Consider the following 25,584-nt stretch of genomic DNA (forward strand, 5'->3'; position numbering starts at 1 on the left):
GTAGCTCGCCATCTGAAAAAATCAGATGGACGACTAAGTTGTTAATTCAAATTTTTTTTCAGACTAGAAGCTACAGATCTGCAGCTAGCAAAAATAAGGATATGCTGTTGAATGAAATTATTCAAGGTATCAATCTATGGTAAAGGATGTGATCTGTGAGTCACCCTATGGTAAAGGATGTGATCTGTGAGTCTCCATATGGTAAAGGATGAGATCTTTTAGTCAACCTATGGTAAATGGTGTCATCTGTTAGTCTCCATATGATAAAGGATGTGATCTGTGAGTCTCCCTATGGTAAAGGATGTGATCTGTTAGTCTCCCAATGGTAAAGGATGTGATATGTGAGTCTCCCTATGGTAAAGGATGTGATCTGTGTGTCTCTTTATGGTAAAGGATGTGATCTGTGAGTCTCCCTATGGTAAAGGGTGTAATCTGTGTGTCTCTTTATGGTAAAGGATGTGATCTGTGAGTCAACCTATGGTAAAGGGTTTGATCTGTGAGTCGCCCTATGGTAAAGGGTGTCATCTGTCAGTCCGGTATTTTGACATGCAACTTAAGTTGATATACGAGTTGATTTTGTTTTAATGTAGGATAGGTACATGTATGTCAAAAAGTGAGATAATTATGTTTACATGTGACTATTCAATTTTTAAATGCATGATAGTTATGTTGCCCGCTCATTATTCATGTCTTGATGTGAGATAACTATATTTACATGTAGCATATTGAAATAATAAGTTGTGATTTAATAACATAATAATCATGCATTTCGACATCTAAAACTTATTGCACGTGAACATAATTCTTTTGTATGTTGACATAAAAATAATTCGCATATTAACATAATTATCTTGCATGCCGACATATATTTTTGTTGCATATTAACATAATGAATTCACATGTTGACATAAATAAATTGCATCCGTACTTAGAAAACAAAGATGATTTTTGGCAGAAGTCACAAATACGTTGTTGTGTTTAAATCAAAATTGTACACACTGTGGATTTTAGGACATTTTTGGGAGTTGATTTTAATCAACTCTCCTATGCAGTTACTCAGACAAACCGAAAGTGAAACAGTGTTTGGGCCTCAGCACAAATCATTGCTGCTGACAAGACTTAGTTCTTAAAAATAATTGATAAATTCGATGTAATGTATGCTAAAGCATTGTTTTTCAAGGAAACTTATTTACAAATACCTTAAAAATAGCAGATTTTAAATGGTACGAACAAATTAAATATTTTTGTAGTCGTATGTATTCCTACGCCAGAGTTCAATATAGTCTCGTTCAAATTGACGCTCGGCTGTCTCCGTAAATCCTTGTCGGAGATTTACGGTGTCAGCCGAGCGTTTAGTTGAACAAGACTAGAGTTTAATATTGCTTGGATCCATACAATTTTTGACAAATATTTCTATTACTGATAACATAGTTTTATTGAATTAATTTTATCTTTAAATATTATTTAACATGATTCATATGAGCGTTTCTCGACATTCTTCTCGAAAAAGTCCAAAAATTCATATTATAAAAAATGTGCGTATTTCAAATTAGAAAATACATGTTATTACATGTACTTGTCATGCAAAATAACATATCATTGATTTTAAAATAAATAAACATCGACAAAATCAACTCCCGTCAATTCTTCAGTACCTTGTTTTTTAATAGCAATTATAGAGCCCTGTTCGAAATGTAAGGTATTTACATTTGCAATTAAACGTGACGGTTTCTTCATTACTTTTTATCCTTCTAAATTAAAACCTTAAAATTCGTGCTTTCCCATGAATGTGTTTTGAATTAATGAACCCTGTCACTCAAACTTATGGGTAATAATTAGTACCAACACTGCTGAAATGAGATTAATGAATTATTGACACATATATGATTGGGCCAATATTTTTTCCGACGGCAATATGTTTAATCATGCTGTATTTATAAATTGCAAAATATTAGAAGAATTGATTCATAATTAGGGGAAAATTGTAACCCCCCTCATACGTGTCATTTGGTCAGGAACTTACTCTGTTATTTACACGTATTTAATTGAGTATGTTGAGTATTTCAGTGACAATTAGTTTTATGCTATTGTTGGCTAAAATCTTGTTATGAAACCCCATGACAGGTGCTTGAATTCATTAATTCGATACAAACATTTCTCGATGCATTTTTTACGTCTGAATATCAAGGTAGCCGAGCTACTGAGGCTGATAAGCCGCATGTAATATCCGCTGACCAGCTTAGCTAATCCCGCTCACTCCTTTATTAGTATGCCTCTCTCCTCACCTCAATGTAGTTTGCCCTGAATAGCGGTGGATAACGAACCAGAACTTGGATCCGTCAAAATGAACAGCTGGATCCTCGCCTGGGGATTCGCTCTGCTTTCTGGCACGATGGATTGTGATCTCATCACAGGTAATGTTGTTTTCTTAGAAAATGCAACATTTTAATATCAAATTTGGAAGGAATACAACACTATCTAAACCTTAATTCATATCGTTAAAATAGAATGACTAAGGTACGATATGTTTACCTTGATTAGCAGTGTACCTTTTTTGTTTTAATTATCTTAAAAAGTAAAAAAAAAAATTGAATTCCAGGGTCTTTATATTAATTAGAGAAACGTTTCTGCATAATTTGCTTTGTTTAAAACGTCGACATTTAAACAACCTTTTTTTTTGACAGATTTGTTTAATAGTCTATTAGGTCATCTGCAATACTAGTATTAAATACAGGTTAGATGTTTTAGAGGATGTCTTAATTATGATGTCCTGATTTTTAAACAGCTCAAGAGTGCGTTTGGAAAAACCACCACATGTCGCGCTGTCACAACACACGTTTTCGCGCTATCACACAACACACTGTCACAAAACACGCTGTCACACAATATTCTGTCACATACAACACGCTGTCGCGATAACAAAAGTTGAGAACCCCCCCCCCCCCCCCCCCACGACATTTGCATAACTTTACACAACACGCCGTCGGGTTAAAACTTCACACAACACGGCATTACACTAATGCAGTTTCACGCAACTCCCTGTTGCGTTGTCACACAACACGCCGTCCAGCCGACACATCATAACCGGGACAGCTCAACGACGAGTCATGTTGATTTGTTTTGGCCGACGGCGTGTTGAGTGACAAATACAACTTCACCCAACACATCGACGTGTATTAGCACGTCGGTGTGTTGGGTGAAGTTGTATTTGTACGCGATAGTGTGCTATGTGAAATTTTTTTTAGCGCGATGGCATATTGGGAGAGTTCTTTTAGCGCGACGGCCAGGTTGTTTTAAAGCGATGGCGCTTGAGTTAGCGCGGTAGGAAAACTGTCTGCCCAACTGTTGTCTGTAATATTGGACCAACGATATCCAAAAGTATATGCACAACATGCCATCGCTCTAACACAACTAATCATCGCGTTAAAACAACTTCACCAATATTGTGCAGGAAATTTTTGAGATGAAAACTTTCTAGAGATGGGATAGATTTTCTTTTTATAATACTAATCAAGTAGGTTAAATAAGTTTGAAAGATGAAAACAATAGAGTATTCAAAACGTGCGAGGACGTCTATTTGTGTTCATACGCCGTCACTAGATTTGAGGGATGTTAATTGAGAAATAAACAGCGCAAGTTCAGTTAATCCACTCAAACCTATGCTGTTCCGAATGGGTCCTTCGACCTTTGAACTTTCGCCTTATGGGCGAAGGTGCAAAGATGAAAGAGCGAAAGTGCGAGTATGGGTGGCGAAGGCAAAGACAAAAGTATGAAGTTGCGAAGGAGCAATACTACCGTCGCTCCTTCGCAACTTCACACTCTTGCCTTCGCACCTTTGCACTTTTGCCCTCACCTTTTAATGCGCATAGAGCTTTTTATCGTTTAAAGATAATTTTAGCTTTATAACATGACGTCTGCAGAAAAAAGAAATTTTAAAATAATATTTCTATCAACTATCAATCTTAACTCTTTTTCCTAAAATTTTTAATGGAATTCAAATGATACTGTGTTTTGAATCATAATGTGAGCTAAAGTAGGCAGACTGTGGTTAGTGACAGAAAAATGCACACACATATGGCAGGCATTACATTTTATGTGTAGTACATGTATATGATAATTAGGCTTAGCCATCACTAATAAAAATATATCAGATAACCAAGTAAAATATTAAATAATTTTTATATATAGTAAGCACAATGGCCGCCAACCTGTGTATAGCATGCGTACCAATAACATCCAAGAGCATTCGGCAAACCTCGGGCGAGTACGGTACCTGCGTCAAATTAAACGCTATTAACCCAAAGAGAACAAAAAAGGCAAAGGCGAAAGTGCCAATAACAGAACCAATATTATACAAGAATGTGGTAAAATAAAGGATCAGAACAGGAAAACTAAGAGGTTTAGACAACACAAAAAATATTTGAAATGGGTACACACAGTTTTTCTTAGAGATTTAGAGTTTTAGATTATCTGATTATGATTTGTGATGAGTTCTGAGAACATGGTATTGTTCAATATTTAATGTTTCGATATATTTTCCTCATTTATTCTAAGGCCGAACAGTTAACCATTCTATATTGACATGATTTTTGTTGTGCCAAGCATATTGAAGCCGGCTCATGTTAAAATTCTTTGAACTTAATCTATCCGCGGACTTTTACAATTTTGGTTAAAATGTTGTTTAAAAACATCTGTAGAATATATTTACAAATTTTTTCTCAGGGCTTGATCGCAATTTTCTCCAGATTGTAGTAATTTTTGTAAAAACATCAAAGTATGTAAGATAGTGCCCTGTTTCACCTTATAACATATAATATGGAATCAAAAATTGTTTTAAAAAATTTCAAATGTACATGTTCAATAAAAGCTAAATTGTCCAAACCCCAAATTTCACAATCGTGCAGTAAAACTGATAGAATAACGTTGTCGAACAAATCAAATTTACGCAAGCGTATTTTAACTTTAAAATTCCAACTTTAGAGTTGGAACTTCCAAATTTAATCTTTGAATTTCAACTTTAAAGGTTATTTATCCAACTTTAAATCTGGAATTTCCAACTTTAAAGTTGATTTTTTCCAACTTTAAAGTTGAAATTTTCAACGTTATCTCGGAATTTCACACAAATGCTTTTTTTTGCTTTAATAAATGACCCACTTCTTGACAATACTATATCCACGTATTTGAATTATTTAACATTTTCAATAACTTCTTTATAGTAAAAATTCTTTGTCAATCTTAAACCTTTGGAGAAAACCGTTATTTTTTTTGTTGTTGACATTAACATTCACTTTCCATCGAATACAAAATAGTATAGAAATAGTATAAAATTCGTTGATGGCACTTCGTAGGTCGTCCGCAGATTCCACCATTTTGACGGTATCGTCGGCGTAAAATAAAAGAAGAATTTTATATGTTATGATAAATCGTTTTCAATTTCATTACTTATTCTTTGCAAACCAGCAAATTTGGTATTGAGTCATTAGTAAAGCTAAATGGAATTTCCTCATTTTTTAATGCAATGTAGTAGTAAGGCAAGGAAAAACCATATCTCTTTTTTATCACGTGATCAATCTTTATCCTGTATCAACCAAGTTCATACCCAGGTGAACGTTTTGACATTGTTGTTTATCACTTATATTTAATGTTTGAGAAAGTCAAATTGTTCAGAATTATGATAATAACAGGTTTTATATTTATTATAACTCAATTTTAAGCTCGCGCCATGATCGTTGTGACGTCAAAAATATGACCATTTTACTCGTAAGAAAGTTCTCACAGAAATCAACTTTTTTGCGTTTTATATAGGTTCATATACGGAAACATTTTTGCAAATATAAAAAGTGAAATATAAACGTCACATATTTACATTACAATCATAAGAGAAAAGTACGATGAATGTAGATATTTTAGACGGAGTGAATGGTAAAGCTGTGGTTGCGTGACGACGTGAATGGTAAAGCTGTGGTTGCGTGACGACGTGAATGGTAAAGCTGTGGTTGCGTGACGACGTGAATGGTAAAGCTGTGGTTGCGCGACGGTGCGATGTGTATTCGCGAGATGGTGTGTTGTGCGGTGCTGCATTAGTGCCACGGCGTGTTGTGTGACGGGGCTGGTTTTTATCTGAACCATTTTTTTGGCTCTTGCATTGGTTGCCCCTCTTTTGGGACAATATTTTTATTTTACATTACTGTATAATTACAAGGACTTATTTTTTTTTTAATGTTTTTTCAAGTTGAATTTATAACTACGACTATGAGGTTAGTTGCAAATGATATTTAGTTCTTAAATTGATATCCAGATTTGTTTTGTCGAGAATGATAATGTTGAAAGCAAAAAATTGATTAATTTAATTTGCTATAAAAAGGCAAAGAGTTTTGCAGGAAAAATTATGAAAATTTTGTATTGAAATTAACCCATCGTAACAACCTGACCAATTTTCAGAACAAAACAGTGATACGTTCTTCAGTATTAACACACAGATTCCATCTCTTCGTATCCCTTCTTAAGACTAGTCAAATTAACCCCACTCTTAAGGACCTACAGATTGATTTCAGACTTTAGTAATGACATTATGATTTAATCCTTTAGTAATGACAGATTGTAACGTCCTTCAGTACTGAGAGATTGATTATATCCTTTAGTAATCAAAGATTGATTCTCTCATTTATAACTGACAGATTAATTCAATCGTTTTGAGGTGGCAGATTTATAGATCCTTTACAACTGACAGAATGATTCCATCCTTTACAACTGACAGATTAATTCCATCCTTTACAACTGACAGATTAATTCCACCCTTTACATCTGACAAATTGATTTCATCCATTACAACTGACAGATTAATTCCATCCTTTACAACTGACAGATTGATTCCATCCTTTACAACTGACAGATTAATTCCATCCTTTACAACTGACAGATTAATTCCATCCTTTACAACTGACAGATTGATTTCATCCTTAATAACTGACAGATTGATTCCATCCTTTACAACTGACAGATTGATTCCATCCTTAACAACTGACAGATTTGTTCTATCCTTTACAACTGACAGATTAATTACATCCTGTACAACTGAAAGATCGATTCCATCCTTGACAACTGACTGATTAATTCCATCCTTTACAACTGACAGATTGATTCCATCCTTAACAACTGACAGATTTGTTCTATCCTTTACAACTGACAGATTAATTACATCCTTTACAACTGACAGATTAATTCCATCCTTAACAACTGACAGATTGGTTCCATCCTTTACAACTGACAGATTGATTCCACCCTTTACAACTGACAGATTTGTTCCATCCTTTACAACGGACAGATTTGTTCTATCCTTTACAACTGACTGATTAATTCCATCCTTTACAACTGACAGATTAATTACATCCTTTACAACTGACAGATTAATTCCATCCTTAACAACTGACAAATTGATTCCATCCTTTACAACGGACAGATTTGTTCCATCCTTTACATCTGACAGATTGATTCCATCCTTTACAACTGACAGATTAATTCCATCCTTTACAACTGACAGATTAATTCCATCCTTAACAACCGACAGATTAATTCCATCATTTACAATTGACAGATTAATTTCATCCTTTACAACAAGTTCTGACAGATTTGTTCCATCCTTCACAACTGACAGATTGATTCCATCCTTTACAACTGACAGATTGATTCCATCCTTTACAACTGACAGATTGATTTCATCCTTTAGTAATGACACTTTAATGATACTACTGATAGGTTGATTTCATCCTTTATTAATGACACTTTAATGATACTACTGACAGATTGATTTCATCCTTTAGTAATTACACTTTAATGATACTTCTGATAGGTTGATTCCATCCTTTAGTATTGACACTTTAATGATACTTCTGATAGGTTGATTCCATCCTTTAGTATTGACACTTTAATGATACTACTGAAAGGTGATTCCATCCTTTAGTAATGACACTTTAATGATACTACTGATAGGTTGATTTCATCCTTTAGTAATTACACTTTAATGATACTACTGAAAGGTGATTCCATCCTTTCGTAATTACACTTTAATGATACTACTGAAAGGTTGATTCCATCCTTTAGTAATGACACTTTAATGATACTACTGAAAGGTTGATTCCATCCTTTAGTATTGACACTTTAATGATACTACTGATAGGTTGATTTCATCCTTTATTAATGACACTTTAATGATACTACTGACAGATTGATTTCATCCTTTAGTAATGACACTTTAATGATACTTCTGATAGGTTGATTCCATCCTTTAGTATTGACACTTTAATGATACTTCTGATAGGTTGATTCCATCCTTTAGTAATGACACTTTAATGATACTACTGATAGGTTGATTTCATCCTTTAGTAATTACACTTTAATGATACTACTGAAAGGTGATTCCATCCTTTAGTAATGACACTTTAATGATACTACTGATAGGTTGATTTCATCCTTTAGTAATTACACTTTAATGATACTACTGAAAGGTGATTCCATCCTTTAGTAATGACACTTTAATGATACTACTGATAGGTTGATTTCATCCTTTGTACAGTAGGATACATCCCATCCTACAGCTCTGATAGTGTGAGCTTACTCTAAAGTATATTAGATTGTTTCCGTCATTTTGTAAAAACCTGTCTATTGCATCCTGTTAGTTTTCACATGGGGATTTTAGCAGTTTATACAAATATATTATTTTGTAGGTAAAGTTGTCTGTGTGTCAACTGGAAACATATCTTTTAACAGAGGGTCTGGTTTAAGAAAAATTATTGTCTTACAAATTGATGATTGGTAGCATGAACAAAATAAGCTTCGGTTTGAATAAATTATGATTTTAAAGTACGTTTTTGCTCAAAGTAATACTTGATATTAATAATAATCATGCATATACAATTTATTTTTCTCGACCAGATAATAACAACATCCTCAACTCCTCTAACGAAGTGGAAGTTACTGACTACACAGGGGTTCCTCTCCCTGTCCGACCGGATCAACCTATCGCTATTGTTATTAAGATCACTGGATTAAATGTCACCATGACAACGATGTGTAATGGGACGCTGCATGACATGACCTCTCCATGCATAATAAAACCATCCCGGCTCCCTGATATGAGTATCATTGAAATTCATTTACTGAGGGAGTTCCAGAACCTCTCTTATGGTGTGCACAGCCTCTTTGTTTATACCGGTATCCATTTGGATCAGAAAGATCAAAACACGAGGATTCTCTTGCACTACGAGAACGTGACCGACGTACAGGTACGGATTTCATATATAGTGATTCTTTCATGTTATGTTGTCATGTTTCAATACACAACTAAAGAATAAAAAGTTCACGGGGATTTTGTATTGCAACAGGCATCAAAAGTACCCAGATGATAACGAGATATGTGTGAGGTATTCCGTGTGACTTCTGAATGGAGAAAAGATGTCAACACTTCCCGTGTCGTCATAAACTACCGTCAATAATTCATGCTTACAATAAATAAGAACAATTACATATTTTCACGGAATAAATAATAAATAATGCAATAAATTTTTCCAGTTGAGCGTGCCTACAGAGGCAGTTGCCTCTGTAGGCAAGCTCAGCAACAAGATCCTGCTCCATTCAATACCAATGCTCTGTTGAAGAAATATGGGATCGTATTCCCCAGAGGACCATTCATTCATTCAATTTAATGTTAGACTGTTATACACTCAAGGGGAGGTCACACAGACTGTTGATTTTTGTTGGATTCATTGTTCTTGTATAGTTTTAGACAAAAATTTAACAAGATATCATAATTTCAATCATATCTGTAAGCATTGCAATGAAAATGAAAGATTAATGTAAACAATCGAAGTTCTTAAAAGAAATGTAATGTATTTACCTGTTTGTCGAATAAATTAATTATAGTGCACTAGACTTTGACACGTGCATGCACGGGTTGGTATTGCAAATATCGGACATTTACGAAATAGATACATCGACGCACCGTATTGTTGACATTTACATAACCAAGCTTTAAGCAATAATGCTGTTATAAATTTCAACACATTATTCAATTATTGGTTAATGAAATTCACTCTGATTAGGAATGAGTCCATGCTTGTCAGATTTGTTCTTCTGACGTATTTGATATTTACCATTAACTTTTAGGGGATGAGTTGTTACTCAGAAAGAGAAAGAGATGTGAGACATATTTTACATAAATATATCTATTTTCGAAATAGAAACTATAATTGAAGATTTTCCCAATCCTTACTTTTTTGTTGAATGAATATACGTATATAAAGGTTTGAATTTAAAATATACACTTCATAAGTAATATTTTTCTCCATAGATAATTATTACAGAGATACATTATAGGTATATTTTGTGTTATAACTCTTAACTGAATTTGTGGTAGTTTGTGGTAATATCATTCTAATTTTTTGTTTGTTAAAATCCTTACACATATTCTTCAGGAGACAGCGACGATAATTCCAATAACTACCACCCAGTTAAATGCTAGTACTGTCAAAGTTGGGAGCCATCAGCGAGATGAATGGGCCCTGCCCCATTCGTTCTGTGACGGTCAGTCTGTACAACTGAATTTTACCTCAGGAGCATTCACGTTGTATTCCTCAAACGGGGTAAAAACTGTAATCAGTAAGTATTCAAAGACCTCCATCACCTTATCACAAATTCCCCGAAGGAATAGCATTTTTCCCGCTGTTGAAGTTTACACCCCAAACGACACACAACGCAATGTTTCTGTTGAGTTTTTCGTATTTTCAAACGTCGATGATGACATCCAACTGAGTGTTAAATATGATGATGACACTCCAGGAGAAAGTTTCAAAGTTATATCAAAGAGCAGAATAATTTCGCATACGTATTTGGAAAAAGGAAACATTACTGTTCATTTTAACGCCTTTTATAAGGACTTGCAGATTTTAAATATAAGTCGCTCTGTTATGGTATTGGATCATTATTGCTTCCAGCCTTCACCGATGTTCAGCATTAACAATTCAGTCCGCTCTAATCCCCTCACAGTGTTCATGTCCACTGATCTAGTTATCAAAAGCAGGAAACAAATCTATCCCCACCCGAAGGGCTGTGGTAATGATTCTCTAGGTCGGGTGTCCTATTTCTGGGATGTTACAAATGTCAAGACAGGAAGGAGAGTAACATCAACACTAGTCCAGCTAACCCTTTCTTCGAGAACACCGGGACTGTTCAAAGTGTCATTGAAAATGAAAGTGGGACAATTTACGACCAGTGGGATCCTGTATGTCAAGATCATATTGGAACCAGAAGCAAAGTTCCATAATAACTTATTATTTCGTTCACTTCCACTTAGAAATAACTCAAGAATCACGTCTCTTGCCGATATCTTGCCTGTCTATGATCAAAATATTACAACTTGTTGGAACTCAAAATTGTAAGTAATATCTTGTTACGTGTTGATGAAACACCATTTAGTGTAAGTAGGAGCAATCTTTTGTTACAAATTAGTGAATTACACGTTAGGACGTGTTAGTGGAACACCATTTATTGTAAGTAGGAGCACTTGTTTGTTACAAGTTAGGGAAATACACATTAGGACGTGTTGGTGGAACACCATTTACTTTGGTTTCATCAATATTCGTTGAATACCAATTTTCGTGGATTTCGTTATTCAGTTGATCCACGAAATTAAGTGTTAACTGAAGTGCAATTTCTATCAACATTTTGTATTGGTATGGTCATTTACGTATCCTTGAAACTGCGAATTTCACTTTATCCTCCAAAATTGATACCCTTGAAAATTAATGAAACCACAGTAGTTCAAGTTTTGTTACAAATTAGTAAGACACGTTAGGACGTGTTGATGAAACACCATTTAGTGTAAGTAGAAGCACTCTTTTGTTACAAATTAGTGAATGACACTAAGGACGTGTTGGTGGAACCCATAAGCGTTGGTGAAAGCACTCTCTTGTAAGGTATTAGGTGGAACCCAACAGCTGCTAGCCTATAGATATATAAACACAGTCTTGATATGTGACTATCGGCCACTTATTTAATTTGTTGCGTCATGATCGAAAAATATAATACAAAAAGCAATTACTCTCTTATTTGAAACTGACAAACCCCTCTCAAAAGCCATGTAGCCACCCATAGTTTACGACACTGTAAGAATTAAGCAAATGTGCTCTCTTTTGCGATTCATAAGGGCTTTGAAGTAGCGGGCATTGTAGAGAAATAAAATATTTTCATCTACAAAGAATATTTTTGTCTTTACTTTTTGAAAGAATTTATTGTAAATCATATTGGAACTAACGAGCCCAAAATCTACACGGTCCCGTTCTAATCAGTCTAAAAACGACCTCTAAAAATTCAAATGCAGTGTTAGAGATAATAAGATATTAAATTTAATTAATGTAGCAACAATAGATATTAATATCAAGATTGTTTATTGATGTGGTTTTTTTACTCTTAATGTTGACTCTTCTTGCATTGATGATTACTTTATCCTAACTTAAGCTGAATTTAAAACTATATTCTAATCCAAGTTTTTGCTTCCACCACCTTTTGCTTAATCATAAATACATATATTTGTGCCCTCGCTACAATGGAAAAAGTCAAGTTTTTCTGTTCTGAAACACCCTCCTAGCCGGCCGTGTTACAACGCACTTTGAAAAATTACGCACTTTGAGAAATTTTTTCAAAGTGCGTTAATTTTGGGACTAGGTCAACGCACTCTGAAAAAAAATACTTTTTTTTCAAAGTGCGTTGATATCGTCGATATTAATGCACTTTGAAAAAAAAGGTTCATGGTTTAGTGAAAATAGTTGCTAGTTTTATATACACGTAAAATAAATTATTGTTTTAACCTTGTTTAGCTTAATGTGATATATTCAACAAAAAAGAACTTATTGCATTCTCAGGTAACTTGATTAACTGTTTCTAGATGAGAATTTTTTTCTTTTCTCATAAGACAATAATTATCACAGAAAAAAAAATTCGGGAGGTTTGAATTATCCGTATTGACATAAACTTCATCGCCTAGCAATTGCATTTTCCTTTTTTTGAGTATGCAGCAAATTTACCTTTTATCTAGTATGTTGGGCTATGCCCTAACGAATATGATTTATATATATGAATAATGGAGATCGATGTATAATAAATGTCAACTAGCTTATTACAAATATGATGTGAAAAAAGAATACCTTAGTTATGTTTATCAAAAACAATATGATCTTTTAGAAGATCAGTGCGAGAAAATTAACCCACATCCTAATTCTTGTTTTTAATTTTATAATAATTTAATGTTCGTTAATGTTAATATCCTTTTATTGAAGTGATTTATTTGATTAGAATACGAAAAGAGGGTTACAGTAACTGTTGAAACACATAGATTCTTTAACATACCAATGGAGAAATTATTGTTTGGCCAGCACGTTTTTTCAATAACACTGCATGTACTTATACAGAGCATATTTCTTTTTCCGATCTTAAATGTTTACCCAAAGTTGCTGAATAGCATATGTTTTGGAAGGAAAAATGAGGGGTAGGTGACCTTCATCCTGTAATCAATTAAATGATGCACTGGTATTTGACCTGTATCTTTGGTTTACCCCCACCCCAATCCTCGTTCTAAAAACGTTAAGTTAGATTCATGAGTGTTAACAAATCATCATAAAATAAAAAAAAAATAGAAATTCAGCTCCAGAATTTGTAATATAAAAATATTTTTTCAAAGTGCGTTAAGGGTGTCGATACTAAAAAATGTTGATGTACCTTCATAACGCACTTTGAAAAAATTTTTCAAAGTGGGTTAACTTGGTCCAAAATTTAACGCACTTTGAAAAATTTTTTCAAAGTGCGTTGATTTTGTTCAAAATTTAACGCACTTTGAAAAAAAATTTCAAAGTGCGTAATTTTTTCAAAGTGCGTTGCCACACGGCCTGCTGACTATTAAGATTCGGTATGCAGCTAAAAAAAGTCAACGTTTAGATTTAGTATTACCCAGAAGATGTGCTAGGAGTTCCGAGATTTCCGAATTATGAAAAGATGATTTTCCCATAATACATAAATCCCCGCAAGAAACGTATTTTTATTCATGTAAAAAAAACTTAAAATTTTTTCATTTGAATGATCTTTCACTGACAGATATGTGCATTTACATGTATTAAGGAATCAACAAACAGTGATGGAAACTGCAACTTGAGACAGGAAATGGTTGTAGTTATTATGATAACCTTATAATATGTTTTACAGTGCGACCGTTGGGGCGAGCGCAGCAGGTGATCAAAATGAATTATGATAAATCAATAAAAATAAAAGTAGTGACGTAAAGTAAATGAATTTGAATGCAAAATAAAATAAATATACCTATTTTTCCAGTACATTTTCATTATTCATAATTCATAAGATTTTTTATTTATTTATATACCAATCTGATTAAAATCAGATCTTTGTAACGCTCCGAAATTCTGATAGTCGCTAACCAAAGTGTAGAGACATCAGAATTTGTCGGAACGGATCAAAGATCTGATTTTAATCAGATTGTTTATGTATTGGTCGCACGCCAATATAGAATTTATATCAGGTAAAACGTTGTTGAATAATAAAAATTTTAACATAATGTACATTGCAGTTTATTTCCTCTTTTCTTGCACCAGACATTTTTATTAAACTTACAAATAAAAATTGACTCATCACAGATTCCCCCCTCCCCCGTTTAAAAAAAATCAAATTTACGTATAAAAAGAATTTGTTGATCACATAAGGAAAATGGATCCCCCCGGGAGCATGTATTATCGTAAATAGTAGTGAAAATAAAGACACTTTTGAGCAGCTAAAGAGCTAAAGGCATACCACGCACTCCCCATTCCCCACCCCGATTAGAATTTTCCTGATTTTGAGAATTTTATTTTTCTTTTTGCTTATGAAGATTTTTTGAATGATGTTGCCACGCCCCATTTAAAAAACGTTCCTGAAAATTACCGTAAATATAGTGAATAAAATAATTGTGAGCATTCATCCAAATGAGAGCAAGTTACAGCTGTTTCCTATCTCTGAAGAAATGTCCCGATTCGTTAGCTCTGCAAGATTTTGAGAAGATTTTGGTATTCATATTTCAGCAGATTTACAATAACTACTTAGAGTAGTTTCCCCTTATTGTGACGTCAACGTTCACCGTCAGTTAAGTGTAGTCTGTCTCTTTAAAAACACACTAGAAAAAACTACGCGAAAAATACTGTTTGGTTTACTTATAAAGCATGATGTTCTGGAAATTACACAATTTATCTGTTTCTCGAAAGTTTTACGTTGATTCTCGCGAGATGGTATCCAGTCTAGTAAGATCGGCCGACATTGAGGAATTGCATTGTGGGTCGAAATTTACTGACTCCGTAAAATTCTGTCGGATCAATGTGTAAGAAATCCATTGTGACGTCACTCGAAAGGACGATAACTCCGGAAATTGGCGTTGTTTCAATGCATGTACGTAGTCTTTTATCTTGTTCTCGTGAGAGTGTGAAATGGGAAACTAATATGTTTTACGGTGCTACCGTTCTGGCGAGCGCAGCAAGAATTATACACATACCTTGCATCATTGTCAACTTATAGTTTTATTTAGGTATCAACGAACGTCAAAGAATTTTTGAGAGAGTATATTGCTCTACAATAAGTATGCCAAAGGTACTAATTTTAATGGTTATGATACATACAGCGCAACTCACTTCCCAGAGAGAGAGAGAGAGAGAGAGAGAGAGAGAGAGAGAGAGAGAGAGCCCGGTACCTGTTTGTAGGTGTGTAATTTCCCACTTTTAAATTTAATGGTCTGACTATATCCCATATCTACATAATTTTTTTAACTGTTTATTTTTTTATTTTATTCCTTTTTAATTTATTTCAAAATGTCCTATTGTTTATTTCCTCCCTACTCATTCATGCACAATTAGCTTAAAAATGGATCGATATGACAGTAAAGTATGGCTCTTGCTAATATATATACATAAAATCTCTATATTAAAAAAAATTAAAAACAAATCATACGTCAATGAGGCAGGTATCGCAGTCTGTACTGAAATAGCTAGTACACGCATTACAGATGTTTGATCCACCTCTAAATTTATCGCGGGAAATATAGCGCGAGTGCACTGTGACGTCATCCATGACTTTGTTCGTCTTTGTTTACGTTTCTCGACTCATTACGGAGGTATGGAAGCATGTAACAAATCTTTTGAGTCTCGCCAAAGCATATGCGGTACTCAAAACGTGTCTTCAAATTTTAAGTCACTGTAAATTACGAGTTAAAAGTCGGCCATTTTTGGCATAGCACCACGGGTGAAAACATTAGAGAGCATTATGGGACGTAGACAAAAAATTTTGTTTGATGAACTGTAGGTTTAGCTCGTTCTTTTTCCCGCGCACACTGGTTCTTAGAGCTCGCTTCGCTCGCCGGCGCTGCGCGCCGGCGAGCTGCGCTCGCTGTAATTACAGGGAACTACTGGGACGATTAAAACAAGGCATTACTGGTCCGATTTACTGACGCCAAAAAAATCCGTTGAATGAATGTGCAAATAGTCCGAATTTTCTATTCACACACGCCTTGCCGGTAGAGCTCGCTTCGCGCCGGCGCTGCGCGCCGGCGAGCTGCGCTCGCTATAAAATAATTGGCTTTTTTTTCAGAATAAAGTGCAGATCGACAATAGTGATATTTTTCGTACTTATGCTCACTCTTTATTTTTACTAATCGATTCAATGTTTCAGAAGGAGATATTCATATTGACATTTTAAAATGCTTTGTTTGGTGTTTCTGGCTATGAGGGTAACGACTTTTGTGCTGCAATGTTCACTTCCTTCATACGCGTCTCTTTTACCTATTAACAATATTTAGTCACGGACTCAATAAGAAATTGTTTATTAATAAAAGACACAAACATAAATCACCAAAGAAAACATCATATTGTTTAATGAACTAAAGTCTTTGATTGTTATGAGTTTGCTTACTATTTTGCTGCAAAGATAGAGCCTATATGAAATACAAAAAAGCATCATTTTAATGTTGGTATTTTAGTATTTCTATCTGTATTTGCACAATTTTATAATTGATCCGTATTTTTTTTTATAGAAGGAAGATCAAACTCTTTTATTTATGGAAGTTATTACAGTCCGTCCCAAGCTTTTGTACTCTCAAAATTGGACGATTTTTAGTAAAAATACACTTTCATGTGAAAGAACTATAACTGAAATTAATGAGAGTGAAACTATTCAAGATATCGTGATTGACACATTATTAGTTTTTACTAGAAAAAAATTACAGGATAGAAAACATATTCCTTTCGGAGACGTATAATGTGAAAATGTTGACATTTTTTCTCCATTCGGAGGTAACTCAGAATAACTCATATATTTTCAACGTTATCATACGGGTCCTTTCAATTTTTTTCGTAATGTACATGTAAAACCCCAAAAGTCATGTTTTTAACCGTGTATTTAACCATATTAAGCTAGTAAAAGTGTTTCAAAAGAGAAATGTTGGAATTTTTGCAAACCTTTTGAACCTAGAGGTAATTACAAATATTAATTAATTAGGCAACTTTGAATCGAAGATTGGGACAGCGTATACAACTACTTGGAAATATGGTGTCATTTAACTTGAGAAATAAACAACAATGTTAAAAAATTCACCGGGATATGAAGTTGGTTGGTCACGTGATCAAATCCTGTGAAGCCCAAAGGGCTTCTAAGTAGATTTGATAACGTACGATTTCTTGACATTCTATTATAAATCATGGGTAAAGTCATCTCTATAAGTGATTCCTGTGTGTCTTTTTGGTGATAGAACCATTATGACGTCATAATTGATTTGAAGAATCATCGTTTTTCCGTACTTTTCGGCTCTAAAGGAGTTAAATAGAAAAGTAAACATTTTCTTGACATTTTATGTTAAATCCTGGGAAAAGTAATCCCGATATCTATATTCAATTTGACATTATTTTAAAGAGGAAGTCAAAAGCTTGTTTCATTCCGTTTTTGGGAGACTGTAGGCATTCTAGATATATTTTATTATCCAAAATGGACAAAACTCCTACTTGTTTTCCTTAGTTCCTTCATATTTCATTGAAAATGACTGATTAAAACACGATTTTTTGTTGTGTTTACCAAAAATTTCAGCCCCGGTACACCCTATTAAACAATGCTATTGTTTTGAAGCATCATGGAAAGAATTTATATCTTAAATTTTATGAACCTGTAGGCACCTCTCACTTACAAGATCTTGACCTTAAAAAGTTCACCGGGATATGAAGTTGGTTGCTCACGTGATCAAAGCCTGTGAAGCCCGAAGGGGTTCTCAATAGATATGATCACGTACCAACCAACTTCATATCCCGGTGAACTAATTAACATTGCGGTTTATTACTTTTATTTACGTTTGAAATAGACGAATCGTTCAGAACTGTAAAAATTACCGAGATTTTATGTTTACAATAATCCAAGCGACGAGCGATAAGCCCGTGTTATGATCATTGTGACGTCATGAAAACATTCATACATAAATAATTTAATTCTGGTTGTAACACGCTTTCTGGTTGGCTAAAATATTATTTTATATCGTAATAAGAATGTTTCCTACATCATAGTAAGACTAACGTCAAAAACGTATCAATACGCCTGACGTTACGTTTGAATTTTGTAAAATTTTACGTCATTTTAAAGGTAAAATGACCGTTTTTATCGACAATGAAGAGTAAAAAAATTAAATTATAAGCAATGAATTCATTATTAATTAGTTTTATACGATATAAAATGGTTTGAAACAGTTTACGCTTTTTATAGAGGGCGAAGCCCTCTCACGGGCCCGAAGGGCCCGTGAGAGCGAAGCTCTCCCTATAGACAACACGTGTACATATGTCTAAAAATAGAAATTACACTCTATACCTATGAAGTTGAAAAACTTTTCCAAGATGGAGGAAAAAAGAATAACTTCACGCGCAGTGACATCACCGGCATCCATGTTGAATTTGATTCTCGTACTAACTTCACGTTTGGTGATAATTTATCAGCTTTGTTTAATGAGTGATAAATACATTCAAACTTACCTAGTGTGTTCTTGAAAAATTAATTCCTAATTTAAGAAAACAAATTTTCGTTTCCTACAACTTTCAACAGTTGCATTAGATCCGATCAAATGAATTTCAGGACATCTGATTGGACAAAAAACGTGTTTCAACAGTGAAGCAGTTTTAATTCATTGTTTTTAAAATATAACATCATGTATTTGAATTAAATTTGCTTTCTGATTACTATTTGAAAACACCAAAGACTTTTCTCCAACTTTCAATTTGAAATTTCGTTTTTTAGGTTTCATCTCAAATCGTAGCCTAACATACTCATACCCAGGTCATTTCGTACCCAGAATTTAAATTAATTATCAAAATAAAAAAAAAATTAAGTTAAGACCAATAACTAACTCAATACAAAACAAAAGAAAATCAAAACTTAATTTTGTAGACATCCTAATCTTTGACAGACACGTAAAATATTTCCCCATTCTAATTCACCCCCCCCCCCCCAAAAAAAAATGTGTAAACCATTTGTATATGATTAAAAAATACAATAAATGTTCAAATTACTCCCAAACCGCCATAAAAATAAAAGCAAATAGGGAGATCATTTGGAGTAATATGCATTATAAATACTTAAAAATTATTTATAATAGGAAGTACTAATCTGCATTCACAATCACAAATATGCATTGAACACTAAATGTAAGACATTTGTCAGACAAACTCAGATTTGATTAATCACCCCGGTATGTACAATATACATGAAGGACATCATTTGCACCTTATGATGCGAATTAGCTAGGGTACGTGTACTATCTCAATTCTCTAGTTTTAATGCACAAATCAATCATTGAATGTTTAATAATTCAGTGTTTGGATGACAAATTTTAGTGTATTTAGGGACCAAAAATAATCTTAATATCTGTCCATACAAGTGAAATATTCTCAAGATAAATTGATTTTCTTATTTTAAAAAAATATATGTCATTACTCTTTAATTCATGTTTTATGCATACATTTGAAATAAGGGAGTAAAAAGTTAAAATACTTCATGCTGAGAAATTATCCAGAGATCTGCGACGTAGATACTACATGTAGCTGCAGCCAGGTATTATCCAATATATGTATAAATTACTTCAGACTAGACAATAAGACATCAAAATAATAAACATGTTTATTGATAGAATCAAAATAACAACAACAACAAAAATGCAGCTAAAATCTGTCCCAAGATTTTTTGCTTCATTATTAGTTATTCATAAATACCTTCGCTAGCCAAGGGTGTGTGATCTGCAGGAGCGGCACGGATCAGAAACCCTTGGCTTACAAAGATGAAATATCTCAGGGTTTAAACAATATTAATTTACATACCAGAATGAAAATTTGTTTACAGGTTTTTATATTTGAATTCCCCCTCTCTCTCTCTCTCTCTCTCTCTCTCTCTCTCTCTCTGACTTGTTCGGCTAAAAAAAGGGGCTGTTAAAATAAAAATCTATGGATATTTGTAAAGTAAATTATATAAAATAAGATCTGGATAATAGCATTTGAAAATTGTGTGAGGTGTTCCAAGAAACTTCTAAATGAAAAAAAAAGATAATTAAAATCTCCATAATTAAGAAGTCAGTTTTTGCGTTCCAGCGAAAAAAGCGATGAAGTTTTAATTAATGAAGGATTTCAATTGTATTTCTTTTAGCTGTGTATGTTTCCATAAAAATTGTCAACATTTAATGGAAACAGTAGCTTGGAACAAACTATAGTCTATAGCATATCAGGGCTTGTATATGAAATGACAGGCTAGAGATAATGAAAGGGCATATATCTATAATTAGCCCCATTGATATTGGCTTCGCCCTCCAAACGGTTACACCGTAAAACATATTAGAACGTTCGTTTGAAATAGTTTACGCTTTTTTATGAAACGTTCGTTTATAAAAAAGCGTAAACTGTTTCAAACCATTTTATATCGTATAAAACTAATAAATATTGAATTCATGCCTTAAATATTTAAGAAATAAACAGCAATTTAAAAAGTTCACTAGGGATTTGAAGTTGGTTGGTCACATGATCAAATCCTGTGATGCCCGAAGGGGTTCTCAGTAGATTTCATCACGTACCAACCAACTTCATATCCCGGTGAACTTTTTAACATTGCTGTTTATTATTTATAGCGAGCGCAGCGCCGGCGCGAAGCGAGCTCTACCGGCAAGGCGTGTGTGAATAGAAAATTCGGACTTGTTGCACATTCATTCAACGGATTTTTTTGGCGTCAGTAAATCGGACCAGTAATGCATCGTTTTAATCGTCCCAGTAGTTCCCTGTAATCATGGCAATTTTTATCACTTCACACTCTCACGAGAATCAGCAAGACAGTAAAAACAATAACGATGTAAGCGACATACAGTCAATGTTACCTCTAAAGTTCACCTCAGTACACTTTCAATCAAAAATAATCGTGTGACGTCACAAACGTTTACACATTGATCCGATATATTTTTTCGGAGTCAGTAAATTTTGACCCACAATTCATAGTACCAATGGTTTCCAACCTCACGTTCCAACATCACGTTCTCCCGAGAATCAAAGTAAAACCTTTGAAAAGCTTATAAGATGTGTAATTTTAAGAACATCATGCTTTTTAAGTAAATAAAACAGTATACTTCGCATACTTTTATTTCTCAGGGGAGTTTTAAAGAGTAAGACGACACTTAACCAACGTCAGCTTTGACGTCACAATAAGCACTGATAAGGGGAAATTACTCTAATTGAAGTTATTGTAAATCTGCTGAAATGACCAAAATCCTCTTAAAATCTTGCAAAGGCTAAGATAAAGAACAGCTGACGAATAAGGACATTTCTTCAGATACAGGCAACAGTTGTAAATTGCACTAATTTGGATGAATGCTCACAAATATTTTATTCACTATAATTACGGTAATTTCCTGAAACGTAACGTTAAACGTAGCAGCGCCTTTTTTTAAAGGGGGTGGGTGGGTGGATGGCAGCCTCATCCAAAAAATCTTTGCAAACAAAAAGAAAAATAAATCATGAAAATTCTAATCCTTCAGCTCTTTAGCAGTTCAATGGTTTCTTTATTTTCACTTCCATTTATTACATGCGGGGGGGGGGGGGGGGGGGGGGACAACACCATGTTCTTTTAACATGATAAGCAAATATTTTTAAGCGTAAATTAAAAATAAAATTAAACATTAATTATTTTTTTCTAAGTGGAGGGGCAAATCCATGGTAAGTCGATTTTCTATGTATAAATTGACAAAAATGAAAAAAAAAATTAGCATGGGGGGGAGCTCTATGATGAGTCAAGTTTTATATGTAAGTTTAAGAAAAAATGTCTACTGCAAAAAAAAAAGGGGGGAAATCAATCAATCAATCATAATCACAATCATTTTAAAAGAGGAGATGCAGTGCAATGAATATTTATATATTAAAATCTTTATTATTTAACAACATTGTATCTGAGATTAAACTATTGTTCTACATATAAATAAATAAATTATAACAAATCTTATAAACTATGAATAATGAAAATTTACTGAAAAATAGGTATGTTTTATTTTTTGGCATTCAAATTTCACGTTGTTAATTTTATTTTATTAATTTATTATAATTCATTGTTTGATCACAGGCTGTGCTCGCCCCAACGGTCGCACCGTAAAACATATTATTTACGTTTGAAAAAGACAAATCGTTCAGAACTGTTATAATTACCGAAATTTCATGTTTAAAATAATCCAAGCGATAACCGATAAGCGCGTGCTATGATCATTGTGACGTCATGAAAAAGTTCATACAGAATATTGAACGTTTTCGCTATTCTATAGGTTCATATAGCCTAAGGAAATGTATTTGCAAATGTAAATATTTAAGGAATGAATTCAATATTTATTTGTTTTATACGATATAAAATGGTTTGGGGCAGTTTACGCTTTATAAACCGCGAAGCGGTTTATAAGAAAGTGTTAACTGTTTCAAACCATTTTATATCGTATAAAACTAATAAATATTGAATTCATTGCTTATAACTTAATTTTTTAACTCTTCAGTGTAGATAAAAACGGTCATTTGACCTTTAAAATGATGTCAAATTGTTCAAAATTCAAACGTAACGTCAGGCGTATTGATACGTTTTTGACGTTAGTCTTACCTAGGGCGCTTTCCATTTACGTTGCCTCGCCGGCGACGTTATCGGGAAACGGCGACGTTAATGGAACGGTTGGCAACGTCACAATGATCCAACGATGACGATTGCAGCTTAAAACTGATACCTATCTTAAAATTTGATCCAAAAATGTTGGCTATTTGCAGTTTTAATGTATTTCAATGTAGTACGACAAATTGTAGTTTTAGAAATACTAGTTTTGTAGAATATGATAACATCGACGCCATATTGTTTCCTAATCAGCAACGGTATATTGCGTTGCCACAATCGCTCGCCGGCGACGCGCGTTCCAGCAATCGGCGACGAAGGCAACACCGGCAAATCCGGCGATGCCGGTTAAATGGAAAGCACCCTATGACGTAGGCAACATTCTTTATACGATAAAAAAACAATTTTTTTAGCCAATCAGAAAGCGCGTTACAACCAGAATTAAATTATTCGGTGTTTAATGAACAATGCTTAAAAGTTTGGATCAATCTCAAAAAGATATTCACATATTTATAAATCTCAAAAATCGTAACCAAGACGTCATTTAACAAAGTGAACATTTATTTGTATTGGTATGTGAATAAATGTTGGTAGTTTATAATCGGTATAATAATATGCGGCGGAGATTTGCGTTAAATTAGGTTGGTGTGGATTCTATTTTCTAAGTGGCAGTTTTAATACCAATATGTTTTATTATAAAAAAAATGATTAGAAAATGCTCAATTGATATAAATATCTTTAAAGCAAATGTATGTGTATGTTTTAATAGGATTATTTTATTTCTCTTTAACACAAGAAAACGATTTTTCTTTAGGCTTTCAGCAGACCTCTGGGGTCAACCAGAAATGAAAAACTTTTCGGTCACAAATCTCACAAATGCATCTTTTATACAAGACTCTTATGAAGTTAGGAGTGAACTGGGCGTATTCGAAATTGCACTGGGTGTTTTCAACGACCTACACAACGTAGAATTTCTATTCCAATTCCTTCATCTATATCTGGATGTGAACAATACTCGATGCACCACACAGTACGTATATTTTATATATATATAGAGAGAATGATACCTGACAAAATCTTATCACATCCCACATCAACCAAGGCTCGAATGAATCAGCCAGAGGGCCGAGGCCAGAGGGCTGAATTGCTCGAGTGTTGGTTTGTTGTATATAGTTTATGATATTAATTGGTAATGAATTTCTATGTAAAAAAAAATCATCCTTTTTTATCCTATTTTTTTAATGAAAAAAAAACATTATCCTGCTTTATCCTAGTTTTTATTTTAATTTCGAAACCGACGTATTTTTGATATTCAAATATTTTGTGATGTCTTTTTTTTATTGAATGTTCATGTTATTATGATGTCTTCTTTTTAGCTCACCTGAGCTGAAAGCTCAAATGAGCTAATCTGATCACATTTTGTCCGTCGTCCGTATGTCCGTCAGCCTGTCTGTTCATCCGTCTGTAAACTTTTTACATTTTGAACTTCTTCTCTTAAACCGCTTGACCAATTTCAACCAAATTTGGCACAAATCATCCTTATGGGCAGGCGAATATAAATTGCAGAAATGAGAGACCGATCTTTATTCAAAGCTTTAAGCGGAGAAAACCTCGAAAATGTAGAAAGGGGGGGGGGGTACATTAAAAACTACTGAGTCAAATTCAAGTAATTAAGCATAAATATTCCTTATGGAAAGTAAAATATAAATTGCAAAAGGTATGGGCTAATTCTGCTTCAAATCTGAGTTATAACGAAAATAATAACAAAGGAAATGCGTGTTTCGATCAGATTATAACTTCGGGTTTGGTATTCCATACTTCTAAAACGGGACGGTGTAAAAGTAGGTTCTTTGTTTAAAGCAGCCATGTTGAATGATAAACGGGTCGATCTGACAAATGTTATGCAACAGTTCGCGTGCAAAGGGAATATTTGAAACATGCAAGATACATTGGTGCCGATTTTGTGAAGTAAATTGAGGTTAAATATTAATTTGCGTTGACAAATTCATCACATTTGATGGTTGTGTTATGTTAGCTTGTTTCGATTTTCGTTCATTTTCATATAATTTATGCTTTGTAACCTGGGGGACTATCGCCTATATTTTGTAATTTTTACGTATCAAATCAAACATAGACTTCGGTAAATCAGACAATTTACTGTTTAACTTTGCAAATAAGCAAAATCTGATGTATTAACAAAGTGCTAAAATACAATTCATTCTATTGGTATTCGGTATGATCTTTTGCTTAATGGTTTATTAATGCAATGTATATTGTTTAGATGCTCATCATTTTCTCGAGTTTATTCAGTTTAAACAGAGTTTGATATCGCTGACGGAAATATGTACTAGGTATATGTATGATTCATTTTCA

General features: G+C 33.7%; 1 protein-coding gene across 1 annotated transcript in view; it reads left to right on the plus strand.

Annotated features, from left to right (window-relative positions):
* The first annotated feature begins 2,011 nt into the window (after positions 1–2,011).
* The window catches only part of LOC105323873 (polycystin-1-like protein 2), a 47,118-nt gene continuing 23,545 nt past the window's right edge, over positions 2,012–25,584 (plus strand). Inside the window, exons 1-4 of the mRNA XM_020065324.3 lie at positions 2,012–2,414; positions 8,932–9,281; positions 10,470–11,428; positions 24,026–24,241. Coding sequence (XP_019920883.3) covers positions 2,345–2,414; positions 8,932–9,281; positions 10,470–11,428; positions 24,026–24,241 — 1,595 coding nt within the window. The 5' untranslated portion in view covers positions 2,012–2,344. The remainder of the gene's footprint in view (positions 2,415–8,931; positions 9,282–10,469; positions 11,429–24,025; positions 24,242–25,584) is intronic.

The sequence above is a fragment of the Magallana gigas genome, chromosome 7 (assembly GCF_963853765.1).
Source record: "Magallana gigas chromosome 7, xbMagGiga1.1, whole genome shotgun sequence".
Classification (NCBI taxonomy): Eukaryota; Metazoa; Mollusca; class Bivalvia; order Ostreida; family Ostreidae; genus Magallana; species Magallana gigas.